The sequence below is a fragment of the Phyllobates terribilis genome, unplaced genomic scaffold (assembly GCF_046119375.1).
Source record: "Phyllobates terribilis strain yellow unplaced genomic scaffold, ASM4611937v1 Scaffold_4__5_contigs__length_816908805, whole genome shotgun sequence".
Classification (NCBI taxonomy): Eukaryota; Metazoa; Chordata; class Amphibia; order Anura; family Dendrobatidae; genus Phyllobates; species Phyllobates terribilis.
This window is the reverse complement of record NW_027362764.1, coordinates 802,424,619-802,446,478: the sequence shown is the minus strand read 5'-3', so window position 1 is coordinate 802,446,478 and position 21,860 is coordinate 802,424,619. Positions and strand designations below refer to the sequence as shown.

The window sequence follows — 21,860 nt, the reverse complement described above, 5'->3', positions numbered from 1 at the left end:
GCGCTGCGCTGTGCGGGGAAGGGATTGGATCATGAAACGTGACGTCATTCACACGCTCTTTTATAAAAGATGTCAGCGCGGGCGCCTCGCATAGAATAGACTGCAGGAAAGGGGGTGATGTGTGGCGGCTGGCAGCGGGCAGTCTCGCTATACACACTGACCTACAGCCGCTGCGGTAACGTTACATGTGGTGAGGATGGGGTATCACCCCTGACACTACACTGCCCCCTGTGGTGAGGATGGGTTATCACCCTTGACTCTACACTGCCCCCTGTGGTGAGGATGGGTTATCACACCTGACACTACACTGCCCCCTGTGGTGAGGATGGGTTATCACCCCTGACACTACACTGCCCCCTGTGGTGAGGATGGGTTATCACCCCTGACACTACACTGCCCCCTGTGGTGAGGATGGGTTATCACCCCTGACACTACACTGCTCCCTGTGGTGAGGATGGGTTATCACCCCTGACACTACACTGCCCCCTGTGGTGAGGATGGGTTATCACCCCTGACACTACACTGCCCCCTGTGGTGAGGATGGGTTATCACCCCTGACACTACACTGCCCCCTGTGGTGAGGATGGGTTATCACCCCTGACACTACACTGCCCCCTGTGGTGAGGATGGGTTATTATTATTTATTACTATAATGCCATTTATTCCATGGCGCTTTACATGTGATAGGGGTATACATAGCAAAAACATTTACATAGTCTTAACAAAACGAGTCAGCGGCAGGTACAGGAGGAGAGAGGACCCTGCCTGCGAGGGCTCAGTCTACAGGGGATGGGTGAGGATACAGTAGGTGAGGGTAGAGCTGGTCGTGCAGCAGTGTGGTGGAGCGAGGACCCTGCCCGCGAGGGCTCAGTCTACAAGGGATGGGTGAGGATACAGTAGGTGAGGGTAGAGCTGGTCGTGCAGAGGTATGGTGGAGCGAGGACCCTGCCTGCGAGGGCTCACAGTCTACAGGGGATGGGTGAGGATACAGTAGGTGAGGGTAGAGCTGGTCGTGCAGCGGTATGGTGGAGCGAGGACCCTGCCCTCGAGGGCTCACAGTCTACAGGGGATGGGTGAGGATACAGTAGGTGAGGGTAGAGCTGGTCGTGCAGCGGTATGGTGAAGCGAGGACCCTGCCCGCGAGGGCTCACAGTCTACAGGGGGATGCGTGAAGATACAGTAGGTGAGGGTAGAGCTGGTCGTGCAGCGGTGTGGTGGAGAGAGGACCCTGCCCGTGAGGGCTCACAGTCTACAGGGGATGGGTGAGGATACAGTAGGTGAGGATAGAGCTGGTCGTGCAGCGGTGTAGTGGAGCGAGGACTCTGCCCGCGAGGGCTCACAGTCTACAAGGGATGGGTGAGGATACAGTAGGTGAGGGTAGAGCTGGTCGTGCAGCGGTATGGTGGAGCGAGGACCCTGCCCGCAAGGGCTCACAGTCTACAAGGGATGGGTGAGGATACAGTAGGTGAGGGTAGAGCTGGTCGTGTAGAGGTATGGTGGAGCGAGGACCCTGCCCGTGAGGGCTCACAGTCTACAAGGGATGGGTGAGGATACAGTAGGTGAGGGCAGAGCTGGTCGTGTAGAGGTATGGTGGAGCGAGGACCCTGCCCGCGAGGGCTCACAGTCTACAAGGGATAGGTGAGGGTAGAGCTGGTCGTGCAGCGGTATGGTGGAGCGGTGGTTACTGCAGGTTGTAGGCTTGTCGGAAGAGGTGGGTCTTCAGGTTTCTTTTGAAGGTTTCCACCGTCGCCGAGAGTGTGATGTGTTGGGGTAGAGAGTTCCAGAGTAGGGGGGATGCACGGGAGAAATCTTGTATGCGATTGTGGGAGGAGGAGATAAGAGGGGAGTAGAGAAGGAGATCTTGTGAGGGTCGGAGGTTGCGTGCAGGTAAGTACCGGGAGACTAGGTCACAGATGTATGGAGGAGACAGGTTGTGGATGACTTTGTATGTCATGGTTAGGGTTTTGAACTGAATTCTCTGGGCAATGGGGAGCCAGTGAAGGGATTGACAGAGAGGAAAGGCCGGGGAATAGCGGGGGAGCAGAGTTTAGGATAGATTGGAGGGGTGCGAGAGTGTTAGAGGGGAGGCCACAGAACAGGAGGTTGCAGTAGTCGAGGCGGGAGATGATGAGGGCGTGCACTAGTGTTTTTGCAGAGTCTTTGCTGAGGAATGCACAGATCCGGGAGATATTTTTGAGTTGGAGTCAGCAGGAGGTGGAAAGGGCTTGGATATGTGGTGTGAAGGAGAGATCAGAGTCCAGGGTTACCCCAAGGCAGCGAGCTTGTGGGACTGGGGAGAGTGAACAACCATTGACGTTGATGGATAGGTCAGATGGGGGATATGAATGAGATGGTGGAAAGATGATGAACTCTGTTTTATCCATGTTGAGTTTTAGAAATCTGTCGGAGAAGAAGGATGAGATGGCGGACAGACATTGTGGGATTTTGGTTAGTAGGGAGGAGATATCGGGTCCAGAGAGGTAGATCTGTGTGTGATCAGCATAGAGGTGATAATGAAAGCCGTGAGACTATGAGCTGTCCCAGGCCTAAGGTGTAGATGGAGAAGAGCAGAGGTCCTAGGACTGAACCTTGGGGGACACCGACAGATAGGGGGCGAGATGAGGAGGTGGTGTGTGAGTGGGAGACACTGAATGTCCAGTCTGTTAAGTATGAGGAAATCCAAGATAGAGCCAAGTCCGTGATGCCGAGAGATGAGAGAATCTGGAGTAAGAGGGAATGGTCCACTGTGTGGAAGGCAGATGACAGGTCCAGAAGGAGGAGGATGGAGTAGTGTTGCTTGGATTTGGCAATTAGTAGGTCGTTGGTGACTTTGGTCAGGGCAGTTTCAGTCGAGTGATGCGGTCACCCCTGACACTACACTGCCCCCTTGTGGTGAGGGAGGGTATCACTCGTGACACTACACTGCCCCCTGTGGTGAGGAAGAGTATTGTCCTTGACACTACACTGCCCCCTTGTGGTGAGGGAGGGTATCACTTGTGACACTACACCGCCCCCTGTGGTGAGGATGGTGTATCACCCCCTAACACTACACCGCCCCCTGTGGTGAGGATGGTGTATCACCCCCTAACACTACACCGCCCCCTGTGGTGAGGATGGTGTATCACACCTGACACTACAACGCCCCATGTGGTGAGGATGGTGTATCGCCCCTGACACTGCACCGCCCCCCTGTGGTGAGGATGGGGTATCACCCCTGACGCTATACTGCCCCCCTGTGGGGAGGATGGCGTATCGCCCCCCTGACACTGCACCGCCCCCCTGTGGTGAGGATGGGGTATCACCCCTGATGCTATACTGCCCCCCTGTGGGGAGGATGGTGTATCACCCCCTGACACTGCACCGCCCCCCTGTGGTGAGGATTGGGTACTACAACTCTTTTCTATTTCCGTGCAGGTGTCGTGATGTCTCCTGGCCGCCATGTTTTTCTGCTCTTCCTCGTCCTCTGCCTTCCTGCAGGGAGTGGAGCGTTTTTTGGCTGGTTTACCCGCAAGTCCCCCAGTGTCTCATCTGCCCCCCAGAAGGAGCCAGCCCCGGACCCCCGGTCTCTTTCCAGCACCCACTTTGAGATGACCACGACTGATGAGAAGTTTTTAGCTGAAGCCAAAATCCTGGAGCTGTCGCCTCTGGACAGCTGTCACTACAAGGTGCGGAGGGTGGGGGTGGTGGTCCTGCTCTGTCCATCCTGCTATACTCGAGTCACACCCAGAACTGCATCCACAGCTGATCCCCCAATAACAAGGCCGTGTTTAGACTGTACAGCCCCGCAGCTCTAGAGCAGCTGCAGCTCTGGATGTGACTGGAGTAGCAGCTTTGTGATGGCTCCTCCATCTCCTTACAGGTCGTCAGTCATCTGCGGGCATCATGCACAGACATGTCGGAGGAAGAGATCGCCAAACTGGGGGTCTCCCTGTTCAACTGCCAGGCGAAAGTGGAGGGGCGGCGAACATACCCCTGCACGGAGGACATGGTGAGCAGGACTCTGTCACAGTAAACCGCACGGTGTGAGAAGTCCTGAGCCGGTCCATTGTCTGTCTGCAGACCCTCGCCGAGTGCACATCCCCCATGGACCCCAACACCTGGAACGCCTACCACATTGTCAGTAACCGGGCGCGCTCCGTCTGCTACGCCACGCGACAGCTCCACTTCCGCCGACGCACCGAGCTCACGGTCAACACCCTGGTGTCAACGGCAATGGACCAGCTGGAGGCCATGAAAATGCTGAAGGTAGCGGAGCAAGATGGTGGGTGGGAGATGGGGACAATGGGGGGGGCTGGCTCTGAGGACATTCATGTTTAAGCAACGCGGTCAGATCCTATTCCATCACCCCAGAATCCGAGTGGGGTGACGCCTCTGGCGGCGCTCCCTTCGCCCCGGGGCGCGGCCTCTGGCCGTGGCTGCTCTTGACTTTACGTCTCTTCACAGGATGGACAGGAGGAGCTGAAGGAGCTGACCTCAGAGTCTCTGCTGAGGGTCCTGAGCAGCCAGGACCACCTCCTGACCCAGCAGGAGCAGCTGCAGAGCAACCAGGAGGAGATGGAGAGCTCCATCTCCGGGAACCTGCAGATGCTGGCGGAGGAGAAGGCGCTGATCTCCAGCGGGCACCACCTGGTGGTGGACATGATCGAGGGGATCACACGAAAGATGGGTAGGTGGAGCTGCACCTTCCCTCGGGTGCCTGGCGGCCTCGCACTTCTGGTGGAATAGCTCTGCAGTCCAGAGAGAAGTTGGACTACATCTCCCAGCAGATCCTGGGAGCTATAGCGGAAATTGCAAACAACTAGTGTGCATGAGCTAGCGGGCTTCGCAGAGACCCTGCCCCCGGGGACAAGACAGGTGGGAGGCCTCTGGATGTGTCTGTAGACTCCACCAACCTCTTCTCCTGATTTCTCTCTGTAGAGAATGTGAGTGGTCACCTGACGGCGCAGGACGCGGAGCTGCACAGGGGGCATGAAGCCATCATGGCCGACCTCGCCGATGTCCGGGCCAGGTCACGTGACGTCTACACCAAAATTGGTGCGTGCTGTACCGATGTACTGGTATCACAGCCTGTTGCTCGCACAGCTGAGGGTCTGTTACAATGTGTCAGCGCTGCTGGATGTGACCGCTGTTGTTCTTTTTTGTCTGCAGAGTCTAACCTGGCGCTGTTCCTGTCCTACCAGAACCAGAGCGCGCTGTACTACGACGTCCTGATGGAGAAGCTGCAGCGCATGAACCGCAGCCTGAGCGCCGCGCTGTACGCCATGGAGCACATGCACCGCAGCGTGGAGCACCGGCTCAGCTACATCCAGGGATTCATCGTCTGGGCAGGTGAGGACTGGCCGGGGCGCTGCCTCTCCAGCCCTGCCTGCTCCTTACAGCGGCCATATTGTCACCCTGCGGGGCCGCGAGGCAGTAGAAATCTCCTTTAGATCAGGAAGGTTCAGAGCAGCGCTGGTTGTCAGACGCTCGGGGACATGGCTGATGATCCGCACGCCCGCGTCTTCTATTCACAGGTGGGAACCTGAACGCCATTTCCACCTGCGTCCTTCATGGCGCCTACTTCCTTCTCCTGGCCCTGCTGATGACGTTCCTGCAGACCCCCGGCTTCTCCCGCATCGTCCTGCTTGTCCTGATCGTGCTCAACGCGATTTCTGAGCTCAACCACAACACGTCGCTCGGATTCAGGTCGCTGACGGCGTTACTGGTGTGCACGGTGATAGGTGAGTGCAGAAGACAGGGGGCACCCTCCTACCTGGAGGGGGATGGTTGGGGTAGTGGGTGCCCTCTTGCCCTGGTGGGGGGACGGTTGGGTTAGTGGGCGCCCTCTTGCCATGGAGGGGGGGACGGTTGGGGTAGTGGGCGCCCTCTTGCCATGGAGGGGGGGACGGTTGGGGTAGTGGGCGCCCTCTTGCCATGGAGGGGGGGGGGGGGGGGGACTGTTGGGGTAGTGGGCGTCCTCTTGCCATGGAGGGGGGGGGGGGGACTGTTGGGGTAGTGGGCGTCCTCTTGCCATGGAGGGGGGGGGGACGGTTGGGGTAGTGGGCGTCCTCTTGCCATGGAGGGGGGGGGGGACTGTTGGGGTAGTGGGCGTCCTCTTGCCATGGAGGGGGGGGGGACGGTTGGGGTAGTGGGCGTCCTCTTGCCACGGAGGGGGGGGGACGGTTAGGGTAGTGGGCGCCCTCTTGCCATGGAGAGGGGGGACGGTTGGGGTAGTGGGCGCCGTCTTCCATGGAGGGGGGGGGGGGGAGGACTGTTGGGGTAGTGGGTGCCGTCTTGCCATGGAGGGGGGGGGGGACTGTTGGGGTAGTGGGCGCCCTCTTGCCATGGAGGGGGGGGACGGTTGGGGTAGTGGGCGCCCTCTTGCCATGGAGGTGGGGGGGATGGTTGGGGTAGGGGGCACCCTCATGCCCTGGAGGGGGGATGGTTGGGGTAGTGGGCGCCCTCTTGCCATGGAGGTGGGGTGGACGGTTGGGGTAGGGGGCGCCCTCCTGCCCTGGAGGGGGGACGGTTGGGGTAGTGGGTGGGCTCCTGCCAGCGTGCAGAGAGATCTGATTTATTGCGATGAGGCTGCAGTTTATTCCTCCTGCGCCTCCCACAGGTCACTGGACTCTACTGCGCTTTATTTGCTGCCTCCGGAAGGTGAAGAGCAGGAAGGCAGCGGCCGCGCTGACGGCCCCCAAAGAGTCTCCTGTGTTCCTCCCTTACACGGAGAAGGGCGCAGGGTTTTGTAGCTCAACTCCTGAAAAGTAAGTACACCCATAATGTAATGATAAAAATGAATAAAGCAGCACAGAGGATTTCAGTAGTTCTCTTCTATGTTTAGGGTTGAGGAGGATGCCCTGCTGAAGGAGGAGCTGAGGAGGCTGGTGGATGTCAGTTACATAGGTGCGGGGCCTCTGGATGGCGTTCTTGTTCTCTCTTGTGTTCTCATGACTGTATGGAATTTCCATCCAGAGCTGCATTTATAATTCTGCTCTGCGGCTAATGCATATTTTCGCCTGTTTTTTTTCCTGCCTTTCAGACGATTCTGTGTTCGGGAACGAGACTTTGTGTAAAGATGTGTCTGTCTTGGCGCCTCCGGCCCATAAGGACTGGAAGTCACAGCCGTGGATGAGAACTCCGCAGCAGCCCACTCCCACCATGAAACTGCGCCGGCTGAGCGTCTCCAAATCAGTCCGAGGACACGACAGCCCCCTGAAAGTGGTGAGTGCTGTGCTGCATCCACCTGTGACCACCACCAGGGGGCGATGTGTATCGGTCGCAGTCTAATACCGGTGTGTCGACATCGCCTCCTAGTGACAGAGATTGGACAGAGCAGATGTCATGTCTTATCCCTGCAGATGGCGGCGGACAGAATTCCCCAGCGACACTTGGGGGCAGCGTTTGATGCCATATCGGAGTCTAGTAGGAAAAGTCCAAATTCTTCTGTTTCCAGTAACTTGTGAGTATGGACCAAGGAGACGGGATGTGTGGCACCACAACTCCCAGCATGCTCCTACATGATACAATACAGAAGCTGGAAAGCCACAGGCTGCAGACCACTGATATATACACTGAGCCAGCTGCTGTGGAACTACTACTCGCAGCATATCACAAGCTGCAGACCATGGCTATATACATTGAGCCACCTGTGAGAGGCTGTGGATATGAATGGAGGAGCAGACCTGATATAACCCATCAGTAGAGCAGATGTGACCTATCTGGGCCTCGTCGCCCTCCTCACGCTCTGCTCCTCCTGGCTTGTCTGGGCCTCGTCGCCCTCCTCACGCTCTGCTCCTCCTGGCTTGTCTGGGCCTCGTCGCCCTCCTCACGCTCTGCTCCTCCTGGCTTGTCTGGGCCTCGTCGCCCTCCTCACGCTCTGCTCCTCCTGGCTGGTCCGGGCCCCGTCGCCCTCCTCACGCTCTGCTCCTCCTGGCTTGTCTGGGCCTCGTCGCCCTCCTCACGCTCTGCTCCTCCTGGCTTGTCTGGGCCTCGTCGCCCTCCTCACGCTCTGCTCCTCCTGGCTTGTCTGGGCCTCGTCGCCCTCCTCACGCTCTGCTCCTCCTGGCTTGTCTGGGCCTCGTCGCCCTCCTCACGCTCTGCTCCTCCTGGCTTGTCTGGGCCTCGTCGCCCTCCTCACGCTCTGCTCCTCCTGGCTTGTCTGGGCCTCGTCGCCCTCCTCACGCTCTGCTCCTCCTGGCTTGTCTGGGCCTCGTCGCCCTCCTCACGCTCTGCTCCTCCTGGCTTGTCTGGGCCTCGTCGCCCTCCTCACGCTCTGCTCCTCCTGGCTTGTCTGGGCCTCGTCGCCCTCCTCACGCTCTGCTCCTCCTGGCTGGTCCGGGCCCCGTCGCCCTCCTCACGCTCTGCTCCTCCTGGCTTGTCTGGGCCTCGTCGCCCTCCTCACGCTCTGCTCCTCCTGGCTTGTCTGGGCCTCGTTGCCCTCCTCACGCTCTGCTCCTCCTGGCTTGTCTGGGCCTCGTCGCCCTCCTCGCGCTCTGCTCCTCCTGGCTTGTCTGGGCCTCGTCGCCCTCCTCACGCTCTGCTCCTCCTGGCTTGTCTGGGCCTCGTCGCCCTCCTCACGCTCTGCTCCTCCTGGCTTGTCGGGCCTCGTCGCCCTCCTCACGCTCTGCTCCTCCTGGCTTGTCTGGGCCTCGTCGCCCTCCTCACGCTCTGCTCCTCCTGGCTTGTCTGGGCCTCGTCGCCCTCTTCACGCTCTGCTCCTCCTGGCTTGTCTGGGCCTCGTCGCCCTCCTCGCGCTCTGCTCCTCCTGGCTTGTCTGGGCCTCGTCGCCCTCCTCACGCTCTGCTCCTCCTGGCTTGTCTGGGCCTCGTCGCCCTCCTCGCGCTCTGTTCCTCCTGGCTTGTCTGGGCCTCGTCGCCCTCCTCGCGCTCTGCTCCTCCTGGCTTGTCTGGGCCTCGTCGCCCTCCTCACGCTCTGCTCCTCCTGGCTGGTCTGGGCCTCGTCGCCCTCCTCGCGCTCTGCTCCTCCTGGCTTGTCTGGGCCACGTCGCCCTCCTCACGCTCTGCTCCTCCTGGCTGGTCTGGGCCACGTCGCCCTCCTCACGCTCTGCTCCTCCTGGCTGGTCTGGGCCACGTCGCCCTCCTCACGCTCTGCTCCTCCTGGCTGGTCTGGGCCACGTCGCCCTCCTCACGCTCTGCTCCTCCTGGCTGGTCTGGGCCACGTCGCCCTCCTCACGCTCTGCTCCTCCTGGCTGGTCTGGGCCACGTCGCCCTCCTCACGCTCTGCTCCTCCTGGCTGGTCTGGGCCACGTCGCCCTCCTCACGCTCTGCTCCTCCTGGCTGGTCTGGGCCACGTCGCCCTCCTCACGCTCTGCTCCTCCTGGCTGGTCTGGGCCACGTCGCCCTCCTCACGCTCTGCTCCTCCTGGCTGGTCCGGGCCCCGTCGCCCTCCTCACGCTCTGCTCCTCCTGGCTGGTCCGGGCCCCGTCGCCCTCCTCACGCTCTGCTCCTCCTGGCTGGTCCGGGCCCCGTCGCCCTCCTCACGCTCTGCTCCTCCTTGCGTTACAGGTCGCTGTCATCGATGTCTCCGCGCCAGTTCTGCCACGCAATCACCCGAGCCGGTCAGCCGTGCAGGAACAAGGCCAGCGGAGGGCAGGAGTTCTGCAGGGTCCACGCCGCGGGTCAGACGTCCTACGTCGCCTCCTGATGGACTCATCCAGGCACTGCCCCAACCTCAGCGGGTCTGGGGTGACTCTACTCGTGCTGCACTATATTCTGCTCCATCTGGAGGAGACTTCTGCAGACTCTGCACTTTACAGACCGCTGTGGCCCCTGAGAGGAGCCCTGGTTATTAGTTTGGCTCCTGTGTTCTCTGATTCCAGCAGATTTCTGCGTTTTATCTCTGTTCTGTGAGGTCTGATTGTTTTTATTTATTGTCTGAAAAAAATCAGTTTTTATAAAAGGTCATTTTGTAATAAATCTTAAATCTTTTCTATGAAATCTTGTACAAAAGGGGAAAACTGGAGGAGCAGGGACTCGGATCATGTGCGCTGCCGTGGGTTACCCATGAAGCATTTTCAATCTAAATTCCTGAATTCTCAGACCCCTGAAATTTGGTCTGTATCCAAAGTCTAATTGTAATCAATCCACCCAGGAATATAGGCTGGATGTGAGGTCTGAGTGTCTCTCCGAGTATTATAGGCTGGATGTGAGCTCTGGGTGTCTCTCCCACTAATATAGGCTGGATGTGAGCTCGAGCGCTGGTGATGTCTCCCAGTAATATATAGGCTGGCTGTGAGCTCGAGCTCCGGGTGTCTCTCCCACTAATATAAGCTGGATGTGAGCTCTGAGTGTCTCTCCCACTAATATAGGCTGGATGTGAGCTCGAGCCCTGGGTGTCTCTCCCACTAATATAAGCTGGATGTGAGCTCTGAGTGTCTCTCCCACTAATATAGGCTGGATGTGAGCTCGAGCCCTGGGTGTCTCTCCCACTAATATAGGCTGGATGGGAGCTCGAGCCCTGGGTGTATCTCCCAATAATATAGGCTGGATGTGAGCTCTGAGTGTCTCTCCCACTACTATAGGCTGGATGTGAGCTCGAGCCCTGGGTGTCTCTCCCACTAATATAGGCTGGATGGGAGCTCGAGCTCTGGGTGTCTCTCTCACTAATATAGGCTGGATGTGAGCTCGATCCCTGGATGTCTCTCCCACTAATATAGGCTGGATGAGAGCTCGAGCCCTGGGTGTTTCTCCCACTAATATAGGCTGGATGTGAGCCCTGGGTGTCTCTCCCACTAATATAGGCTGGATGTGAGCTCGAGCCCTGGGTGTCTCTCCCACTAATATAGGCTGGATGTGAGCTCGAGCCCTAGGTGTCTCTCCCACTAATATAGGCTGGATGTGAGCTCGAGCCCTGGGTGTCTCTCCCACTAATATAGGCTGGATGGGAGCTCGAGCCCTGGGTGTCTCTCCGACTAATATAGTCTGGATGGGAGCTCGAGCCCTGGATGTCTCTCCCACTAATATAGGCTGGATGGGAGCTCGAGCTCTGCGTGTCTCTCTCACTAATATAGGCTGGATGTGAGCTCGAGCCCTGGATGTCTCTCCCACTAATATAGGCTGGATGAGAGCTCGAGCCCTGGGTGTCTCTCCCACTAATATAGGCTGGATGTGAGCTCGAGCCCTGGGTGTCTCTCCCACTAATATAGGCTGGATGTGAGCTCGAGCCCTAGGTGTCTCTCCCACTAATATAGGCTGGATGGGAGCTCGAGCCCTGGGTGTCTCTCCCACTAATATAGGCTGGATGAGAGCTCGAGCCCTGGGTGTCTCTCCGACTAATATAGTCTGGATATGAGCTCGAGCCCTGGGTGTCTCTCCCACTAATATAGGCTGGATGGGAGCTCGAGCGCTGGGGATGTCTCCCAGTAATATATAGGCTTGATGTGAGCTCGAGCCCTGGGTGTCTCTCCCACTAATATAGGATGGCTGTGAGCTCGAGCTCTGGGTGTCTCTCCCACTAATATAGGCTGGATGTGAGCTCGAGCTCTCGGTGTCTCTCCCACTAATATAAGCTGGATGTGAGTGCTGGGTGTTTCTCCCACTAATATAGGCTGGATGTGAGCTCGAGCCCTGGGTGTCTGTCCCACTACTATAGGCTGGATGTGAGCTTGAGCCCTGGGTGTCTCTCCCACTAATATAGTCTGGATGGGAGCTCGAGCTCTGGGTGTCTCTCCCACTAATATAGGCTGGATGGGAGCTTGAGCTCTGGGTGTCTCTCACTAATATAGGCTGGATGTGAGCTTGAGCCCTGGTTGTCTCTCCCGCTAATATAGGCTGGATGTGAGCCCTGGGTGTCTCTCCCACTAATATAGGCTGGATGTGAGCTCGAGCCCTGGGTGTCTCTCCCACTAATATAGGCTGGATGTGAGCTCGAGCACTGGGGGTGTCTCCCAGTAATATATAGGCTTGATGTGAGCTCGAGCCCTGGGTGTCTATCCCACTAATATAGGCTTGATGTGAGCTCGAGCTCTGGGTGTCTCTCCCACTAATATAGGCTGGATGTGAGCTCGAGCCCTGGGTGTCTCTCCCACTAATATAGGCTGGATGTGAGCTCGAGCCCTGGGTGTCTCTCCCGCTAATATAGGCTGGATGTGAGCCCTGGGTGTCTCTCCCACTAATATAGCCTGGATGTGAGCTCGAGCCTTCAGTGTCTCTCCCACTAATATAGGCTAGATGGAAGCTCGAGCCCTGGGTGTCTCTCCCGCTAATATAGGCTGGATGTGAGCCCTGGGTGTCTCTCCCACTAATATAGGCTAGATGGAAGCTCGAGCCCTGGGTGTCTCTCCTGCTAATATTGGCTGGATGGAAGCTCGAGCCCTGGCTGTCTCTCCCGCTAATATAGGCTGGATGTGAGCTCGAGCTCTGGGTGTCTCCCACTAATATAGGCTGGATGTGAGCTCGAGCTCGAGCCCTGGGTGTCTCTCCCACTACTATAGGCTGGATGTGAGCTCGAGCGCTGGGGGTGTCTCCCACTAATATAGGCTGGGTGTGAGCTCGAGCGCTGGGGGTGTCTCCCACTAATATAGGCTGGATGTGAGCTCGAGCGCTGGGGGTGTCTTCCACTAATATAGGCTGGGTGTGAGCTCGAGCGCTGGGGGTGTCTCCCACTAATATAGGCTGGATGTGAGCTCTGGGTGTCTCTCCCATTAATATAGGCTGGATGTGAGCGTTAGCTCAGGGTGTCTCTCCCACTAATATAGCCTGGATGTGAGCTCGAGCCCTGGGTGTCTCTCACTAATATAGACTGGATGTGAGCTCGAGCCCTGGTTGTCTCTCCCACTAATATAGGCTGGATGTGAGCTTGAGCGCTGGGGGTGTCTCCCACTAATATAGGCTGGGTGTGAGCTCGAGCGCTGGGGGTGTCTCCCACTAATATAGGCTGGGTGTGAGCTCGAGCGCTGGGGGTGTCTCCCACTAATATAGGCTGGATGTGAGCTCGAGCGCTGGGGGTGTCTTCCACTAATATAGGCTGGGTGTGAGCTCGAGCGCTGGGGGTGTCTCCCACTAATATAGGCTGGATGTGAGCTCTGGGTGTCTCTCCCATTAATATAGGCTGGATGTGAGCGTTAGCTCAGGGTGTCTCTCCCACTAATATAGCCTGGATGTGAGCTCGAGCCCTGGGTGTCTCTCACTAATATAGACTGGATGTGAGCTCGAGCCCTGGGTGTCTCTCCCACTACTATAGGCTGGATGTGAGCTCGAGCGCTGGGGGTGTCTCCCACTAATATAGGCTGGGTGTGAGCTCGAGCGCTGGGGGTGTCTCCCACTAATATAGGCTGGATGTGAGCTCGAGCGCTGGGGGTGTCTTCCACTAATATAGGCTGGGTGTGAGCTCGAGCGCTGGGGGTGTCTCCCACTAATATAGGCTGGATGTGAGCTCTGGGTGTCTCTCCCATTAATATAGGCTGGATGTGAGCGTTAGCTCAGGGTGTCTCTCCCACTAATATATCCTGGATGTGAGCTCGAGCGCTGGGTGTCTAACCCACTAATATAGGCTGGATGTGAGCTCGAGCTCTGGGTGTCTCTCTCACTAATATAGGCTGGATGTGAGCTCGAGCCCTGGGTGTCTCTCCCGCTAATATAGGCTGGATGTGAGCCCTGGGTGTCTCTCCCACTAATATAGGCTGGATGTGAGCTCAAGCCCTGGGTGTCTCTCCCACTAATATAGGCTGGATGTGAGCTCGAGCGCTGGGGGTGTCTTCCACTAATATAGGCTGGGTGTGAGCTCGAGCGCTGGGGGTGTCTCCCACTAATATAGGCTGGATGTGAGCTCTGGGTGTCTCTCCCATTAATATAGGCTGGATGTGAGCGTTAGCTCAGGTTGTCTCTCCCACTAATATAGGCTGGATGTGAGCTTGAGCCCTGGGTGTCTATCCCACTAATATAGCCTGGATATGAGATTGAGCTCTGGGTGTCTCTCCCACTACTATAGACTGGATGTGAGCTCGAGCCCTGGGTATCTCTCCCACTACTATAGGCTGGATGTGAGCTCGAGCCCTGGGTGTCTCTCCCACTACTATAGGCTGGATGTGAGCTCGAGCCCTGGGTGTCTCTCCCACTACTATAGGCTGGATGTGAGCTCGAGCCCTGGGTGTCTCTCCCACTACTATAGGCTGGATGTGAGCTTGAGCCCTGGGTGTCTCTCCCATTACTATAGGCTGGATGTGAGCTCGAGCCCTGGGTGTCTCTCCCACTACTATAGGCTGGATGTGAGCTTGAGCCCTGGGTGTCTCTCCCACTAATATAGGCTGGATATGAGCCCTGGGTGTCTCTCCCACTAATATAGGCTGGATGTGAGCTCGAGCCCTGGGTGTCTCTCCCACTAATATAGGCTGGATGTGAGCTCGAGCGCTGGGGATGTCTCCTAGTAATATATAGGCTTGATGTGAGCTCGAGCCCTGGGTGTCTATCCCACTAATATAGGCTTGATGTGAGCTCGAGCCCTGGGTGTCACTCCCACTAATAGAGGCTGGATGGGAGCTCGAGCCCTGGGTGTCTCTGCCACTAATATAGCCTGGATGAGAGCTCGAGCCCTGGGTGTCTCCCCCACTAATATAGGCTGGATGTGAGCTCGAGCCCTGGTTGTCTCTCCCACTAATATAGGCTGGATGTGAGCTCGAGCCCTGGGTGTCTCTCCCACTAATATAGGCTGGATGTGAGCTCGAGCCCTGGGTGTCTCTCCCACCAATATAGGCTGGATGTGAGCTCGAGCCCTGGGTGTCTCTCCCACCAATATAGGCTGGATGTGAGCTCGAGCCCTGGGTGTCTATCCCACTAATATAGGCTTGATGTGAGCTCGAGCTCTGGGTGTCTCTCCCACTAATATAGGCTGGATGTGAGCCCTGGGTGTCTCTCCCACTAATATAGGCTTGATGTGAGCTCTGGGTGTCTCTCCCACTAATATATCCTGGATGTGAGCTCGAGCGCTGGGTGTCTAACCCACCAATATAGGCTGGATGTGAGCTCGAGCCCTGGGTGTCTCTCCCACTAATATAGGCTGGATGTGAGCTCGAGCGCTGGGGGTGTCTCCCAGTAATATATAGGCTGGATGTGAGCTCGAGCCCTGGGTGTCTATCCCACTAATATAGGCTTGATGTGAGCTCGAGCTCTGGGTGTCTCTCCCACTAATATAGGCTGGATGTGAGCCCTGGGTGTCTCTCCCACTAATATAGGCTTGATGTGAGCTCTGGGTGTCTCTCCCACTAATATATCCTGGATGTGAGCTCGAGCGCTGGGTGTCTAACCCACTAATATAGGCTGGATGTGAGCTCGAGCTCTGGGTGTCTCTCTCACTAATATAGGCTGGATGTGAGCTCGAGCCCTTGGTGTCTCTCCCGCTAATATAGGCTGGATGTGAGCCCTGGGTGTCTCTCCCACTAATATAGGCTGGATGTGAGCTCAAGCCCTGGGTGTCTCTCCCACTAATATAGGCTGGATGTGAGCTCGAGCCCTGGGTGTCTCTCCCACTAATATAGGCTGGATGGGAGCTCGAGCCCTGGGTGTCTCTCCCACTAATATAGGCTGGATGGGAGCTCGAGCCCTGGGTGTCTCTCCCACTAATATAGGCTGGATGTGAGCTCGAGCCTTGGGTGTCTCTCCCACTAATATAGGCTAGATGGAAGCTCGAGCCCTGGGTGTCTCTCCCGCTAATATAGGCTGGATGTGAGCCCTGGGTGTCTCTCCCGCTAGTATAGGCTGGATGGAAGCTCGAGCCTTGGGTGTCTCTCCCGCTAGTATAGGCTGGATGGAAGCTCGAGCCCTGGGTGTCTCTCCCGCTAATATAGCCTGGATGTGAGCCATGGGTGTCTCTCCCACTAATATAGGCTGGATGTGAGCTCGAGCTCTGGGTGTCTCTCCCACTAATATAGGCTTGATGTGAGCTCGAGCCCTGGGTGTCTCTCCCACTAATATAGGCTGGATGTGAGCTCGAGCTCTGGGTGTCTCTACCACTAATATAGGCTGGATGGGAGCTCGAGCTCTGGGTGTCTCTCCCACTAATATAGGCTGGATGTGAGCTTGAGCCCTGGGTGTCTCTCTCACTAATATAGGCTGGATGTGAGCTCGAGCCCTGGTTGTCTATCCCACTAATATAGCCTGGATGTGAGCTTGAGCTCTGGGTGTCTCTCCCACTAATATAGGCTGGATGTGAGCTTGAGCTCTGGGTGTCTCTCCCACTAATATAGGCTGGATGTGAGCTTGAGCTCTGGGTGTCTCTCCCACTAATATAGGCTGGATGTGAGCTCGAGCTCTGGGTGTCTCTCCCACTAATATAGGCTGGATGTGAGCTTGAGCCCTGGGTGTCTCTCCCACTAATATAGGCTGGATGTGAGCTCGAGCCCTGGTTGTCTATCCCACTAATATAGCCTGGATGTGAGCTTGAGCTCTGGGTGTCTCTCCCACTAATATAGGCTGGATGTGAGCTTGAGCTCTGGGTGTCTCTCCCACTAATATAGGCTGGATGTGAGCTCGATCCCTGGGTGTCTCCCACTACTATAGGCTGGATGTGAGCTCGAGCCCTGGGTATCTCTCCCACTACTATAGGCTGGATGTGAGCTCGATCCCTGGGTGTCTCCCACTACTATAGGCTGGATGTGAGCTCGAGCCCTGGGTGTCTCTCCCAGTAATTCTGTCCCTGATATGCAGATTCTAGTTTTGGATGTCATGAAGAGTCTCCATTACTCCCGGTAATATATCCTGGGTGTGAGACCTATGCCCCATTCTTGCCCTGCAGATTACGCATGTGTGAGAGAACAGAATCCATCTTGTCACCCCTGTGATCTCGTAACACTGATGTGTAGGGAAGCTTCATATTTGTATTCACGCCCCTGACGTTCCTCTTGGCTCATTGTTCAGAGGAAACTTTCCCTTTGTGACCCTGATTATAGTCCGGCTTTCTGTAACACAGCCACCATGAGACTGGTCAGCAGGACCTCCTCCCTACGACAGAAGCAGCCACACAGCCAGCTATGCACAGGAGCGGCACAGGCTCTACTGCAATAAGATGGTGGGAAGTGATTTTCAATGATTAGGTTCAGGGTTCTGCACCGACAACAATTATATTTACAGAAGGCAGGAGATTGCGCTTTATTAAATGGCTGATAACAGTAAGAAATAGCTTGCATCAATCTATGCCGCAGTAGTTCCTCCCATGCTGTAATGACTGACAAGAAGGACTTGTTTCCTGCTGGGAGAGATGGTGCCAGGATCCCAGCGCTTGTTCTATATGGTGGCTGGTATCTGGATAATTAACCCCTTTAATATCAACAGAGACTGGTAGTGGCAGGTTTGTCTCTGTATCCCTGACCCCCCCGGTACAGTCCGTGTCTGTGATTGCAGAAGTGGGAAACACAACAGCCGCAGCTCGTCTACGTCTCCATAAACCTCAGGTCATGGATGAGTGCGAGTTATGAATCGGGCGCAGACCTGAACTCTGGCATCAAAGCTGGAAAATGGTGAAACTCATGTGAGATGCACCAAAACTGATTGTTTGCAGTTTCATGCCAGTTTCTCCCAGGACCACCAAAAGGGTCCGGACACCACAACTCATCTAATTCATGACCTGACACTCCTTACACCAGAAATCTCCCTCCGGTACCTGCCTGAAGTGGCGCACAACACTCTTCATGACGTCTCATGGATCAGGAGAGTCTGACTATGTATCTATGTATCTTCATAGGATGCAAAACTACAACATAAGTGGAAATGTCTTCCCCACAGCCACCGCCACCGCCAGGAGCTTCTATACTTCTACCACTAGTATTAAAGCAAACCTGTCCCTTGATATATACTGCCCAAACTATAGACAGCATGAATCTGAGCGTACCTGTATGATTGCAGCCAGGTATCTGTTTGTGAAACACCAGCCGGACACATAGGAAGAGACCTGACTAATCTGGCACTGATATCTGCAGGCTTCTCCTGGGCTGTATAAATCTGTATACAGTGAGCTCCCTCTAGTGGTGGCTGTATTAATCTGTATGTAGTGAGCTCCCTCTAGTGGTGACTGTATAAATCTGTATGCAGTGAGCTCCCTCTAGTGGTGGCTGTATAAATCTGTATGTAGTGAGTTCTCTCTAGCAGTGGCTGTATAAATCTGTATGCAGTGAGCTCCCTCTAGTGGTGGCTGTATAATTCTGTATGCAGTGAGCTCCCTCTAGTGGTGACTGTATAAATCTGTATGCAGTAAGCTCACTCTAGTGGTGGCTGTATAAATCTGTATGTAGTGAGCTCCCTCTAGTGGTGGCTGTATAAATCTGTATGCAGTGAGCTCCCTCTAGTGGTGGCTGTATAAATCTGTATGCAGTGAGCTCCCTCTAGTGGTGGCTGTATAAATCTGTATGTAGTGAGCTCCCCCTAGTGATGGCTGTATAAATCTGTATGTAGTGAGCTCCCCCTAGTGGTGGCTGTATAAATCTGTATGTAGTGAGCTCCCTCTAGTGGTGGCTGTATAAATCTGTATGCAGTGATCTCCTCCTAGTGGTGACTGTATAAATCTGTATGTAGTGAGCTCCCCCTAGTGGTGACTGTATAAATCTGTATGCAGTGATCTCCTCCTAGTGGTGACTGTATAAATCTGTATGCAGTGATCATCCCCTAGTGGTGACTGTATTAGGCTACGTGCGCCCGTTCAGGATTTGAAGCTGAGATTTCTGCAGCGTTTCTGCATCTCCTTGGCAGGAAAAACGCTGCGGAAGAAACGCGCGGTTTTGCCGCGTTTTTGTACATCAATGAATGCTTTTTGGAGCTAAATAAAGTTATTTGGTGGGACATTGCTTTATCCCTTGGTTTACCGTTAGAACTGGGGTGAGTATATTGGCTAATTTAAGAATGTGTCTGTTATATTTCAAATAAAGTGTTTGCTCTGTGTCTGTCTTTATTTAACTCTTTACTTTAATTAGGTTTGGTCATGAAAAGGTCTGATTGACGCCTTGTCATCACCAAACAAAAGAGCTAGGTGTCAGCTAATCCCATATACCCAATGTCATTAGCATTTCCATTCATGTAATTTATCCAGCAGCTGTGAGCTGTTATTCTTAGCCTGGGAAGGTGCTATTAAGCAAACATGGTCCCTGGCTATTATTAACAGCTCACAGTTGTTTCATTAGCCGCTGCATCCCCACAAACAGCAACAAGCAGTGCTTTGGACGCAGCGTATTTTTGCTGCTTCCAAAATGGGGTGTTCTAATGCCGCACTTTTGTTGTCGGTACATGTGAATCCACCGCATCTAATGACACTTCAATCGGTCAAAATCTGCAGTGGAGACTGGTGTGTCCGCTACAGAAAATGACATGCTGCGGGTGAGTTTGGGTACGGGGCCACGATCAGGAGGCACTGCGGGTTTGATGCTGCATGTTTATACAGCGTCAAACCCGCAGCGGCCAGATGTCAAAGCATAGTGGATGGGATCTCTAGAAATCCCATGTCCACTATGTGTGCACCAGAGGCTGCGGATCACCTGTAGACACTGACATGCTGCGCGTCTTTCAGGATTGCAGCATGTGAAATTCTCTTGCAGAGTCGCTAGTCTCCGCAACAGAAATTTGACCACTAGAATGTATTGAATGCGGTAAATAAGCATGGTTCAGTGAACACATGTGAATTTACCTGCGTTCAATAGAATGCAACGTTTTGGACGCAGCCAAAATATGCGTCCAAAGCTCTGCTATGTCCAGATCGTGGGCACAGAGCCTAAAATGAAAAAAAAATGGCGTGGGCTCCCGCATCATTTTTTATAACCAGCAGAGGGAAAGCTGACCGCTGGGGGCTGATATTAGTAGCCAGGGAAGGTGCCATTAGCCAACAATGTTCCCTGGCTATTAATATCAGCCCACAGCTGTTTGTTTAGTCTTTACTGGCTAGATTTCAGGGGGACCTCAGAAAAAAATTGACGTATGGTTCCCCTATAAAAGCTAACCAGAAAAGGCTAAACAGACAGATGCGGGCTGATATTAATAGCCAAGGAAGGGGCTATGGATCCTGGCCCCCCTCTGTGGCTAATAATATCACCCCTCAGCAGTCCCAGAAATGGTGCATCCATAAAATCTGGCACTTAGCCTCTATTCTTTCCAATGCCCGGTAGCGAGTGGGGTTGGGGTTCATGTCAGTCTTGTATTGGCGGCTGATGTGAAGCCCAGGTTAGTAATGGAGGGCATCTATAAGACGCCCCCATTATTAACCGCATAGTAAAGTTTGACGCTTTTTCAATAAATACACGGCCAGAATAAAGCCTGATCGTCCCCTTATGACTGCGAGGAGGGGCAGAAGTCTCAGAGATACTTTGGTGCACAGTCATTATGTGCGCCAGAGTGTTCCGCCCTTTAATATTGGTGACCCCAAATGGGACTGCTATCCTTGTGGATCCTACCTCTCATGCAGAAATATAATCAGGACTAAAACTTTTCATAATGCAGATGGTACGAGAGTATTCGATATCAGACAATATATCTCCAGCAGCAGTGCTGGGGTCATTTATCATGCCACCTGCGGATGTGGGCTTGTCTATGTGGGGCTCACGTCTAGGGAATTGAGGAGACGTGTGAGGGAGCATGTGTTGGATATTCTAGGGGCTGGGGAGGTGGAGGACATATCTTCACTTCGGACCCTGCCAAGACATTTTAAGAAATATCATCATTGCGATCCCAAGAGTCTGCAGGTCCGTGGCATTGATCAGGTCCATTTGGGCCTAAGAGGAGGTGATGCAAAGAAGGCATTGGCCAAATTAGAATGCCGCTGGATCTATAGACTGGGAGCTATGTCACCGGCGGGCCCGAATGAACGATTGAGTTTCTCCCCCTTCCTCTAACAATGTGGTGTTCAGCCTGCTCCTTCCGCGTCCCCTCTTCCTTGGACGTGGGTGCCCTCGGGGTATGGCCCATGTCCTTGGATATATGACTATCTATAGGATTTACCTATTAGACTCAGCGCAGTTTTTTCTTGACTTCTCTGTGTGATTGCCCATTGTATGACTTTTATAAATCCTCCTACCTAGATGCTTATTGACCCCCTGGCGGGGAAAACCCTCCCCCCCTTATACATACTGTTCCAAGTGTGATTCATTACAATTTTATCGATGTATCTCTGCGTTTCCGCCCCATATATATATCTCTCTTTTTCAGTTTGTCTTTTATTAAGTGTTTGTTATTTTTTATCCTTCTTTTAGTTCACCCGTCTTTCCCCCGGCCTCTTTTTTTTTATATCTGGAGCTCTGTCGATTGTTGGAGGAGAATCTGACTACCTTTTTGGACTGACAATCTACTTGAATGGAACTCTTCCCCTTTAAGGACAACAAGTGGACATGGACACCTATTCACACTATGGACATTCATAGCAATACGATCTGTTATGTATGAATATGTGTGGCTAAAATCGTGCATTGTGAATGGGGTGACATTCGCTATTCCATAGTTATGATTTCCCTGCCCCCTTTGTTGTGGAGTAGTTCCGGTTTTGTTCCATGTTCATTCTTAATATGCCTACGAATGGCTCCTATGGGCTGACCTTGTGCGCATGCGCCGGATGCCGCGGTCATGTGACCGTGACGCGGTCCCGGGTGGGCGGCGTCCCGGAACGTGTGACGTCAGTGGGGGAGTTCCCCTCTTCCTGGACGCCGCCTGAGACTGCCCCGCTGTCACCAATGTCTGCTGCTGTGCGCCGCGATTGGTCAACACTTCACTGATGCACTAGGGCTCCTATATATATATGAGGCCCTGTATCCACACACACCCCCACCACTGCCCCCTGAGGAAGTACGGAAACACGCGTCGGGGCCTCCCCTGGCACTGCTGGTTATCTTTCTATCTCCATTAAGTATTATTTACCTTATCCATGTGATACTTGTATTTTTGATGATTGTCTATACTCTG

At 54.7% G+C, this 21,860-nt stretch overlaps 2 protein-coding genes across 3 annotated transcripts in view; both read left to right on the top strand.

Moving 5' to 3' along the window:
* NAPRT (nicotinate phosphoribosyltransferase) overlaps nucleotides 1–21,860 on the top strand; it is a 192,165-nt gene that overhangs the window by 54,510 nt on the left and 115,795 nt on the right. The window lies entirely within an intron of this gene.
* On the top strand, nucleotides 66–21,574 carry LOC141264553 (protein brambleberry-like). 2 transcript variants are annotated; one of them, XM_073676829.1, is made up of 13 exons: nucleotides 66–190; nucleotides 3,415–3,665; nucleotides 3,860–3,988; nucleotides 4,060–4,245; nucleotides 4,444–4,666; nucleotides 4,918–5,034; nucleotides 5,149–5,328; nucleotides 5,514–5,720; nucleotides 6,599–6,746; nucleotides 6,824–6,885; nucleotides 7,022–7,203; nucleotides 7,341–7,441; nucleotides 21,158–21,574. In XM_073676829.1, exons 1-13 carry the CDS (start codon nucleotides 118–120, stop codon nucleotides 21,243–21,245), a joined length of 1,947 nt encoding a protein of 648 aa, XP_073532930.1. In that variant the 5' UTR covers nucleotides 66–117; the 3' UTR covers nucleotides 21,246–21,574. The 2 variants fall into 2 exon arrangements, with proteins under 2 accessions (XP_073532930.1, XP_073532929.1); XM_073676828.1 differs by lacking the exon at nucleotides 21,158–21,574 and adding an exon at nucleotides 9,507–9,844.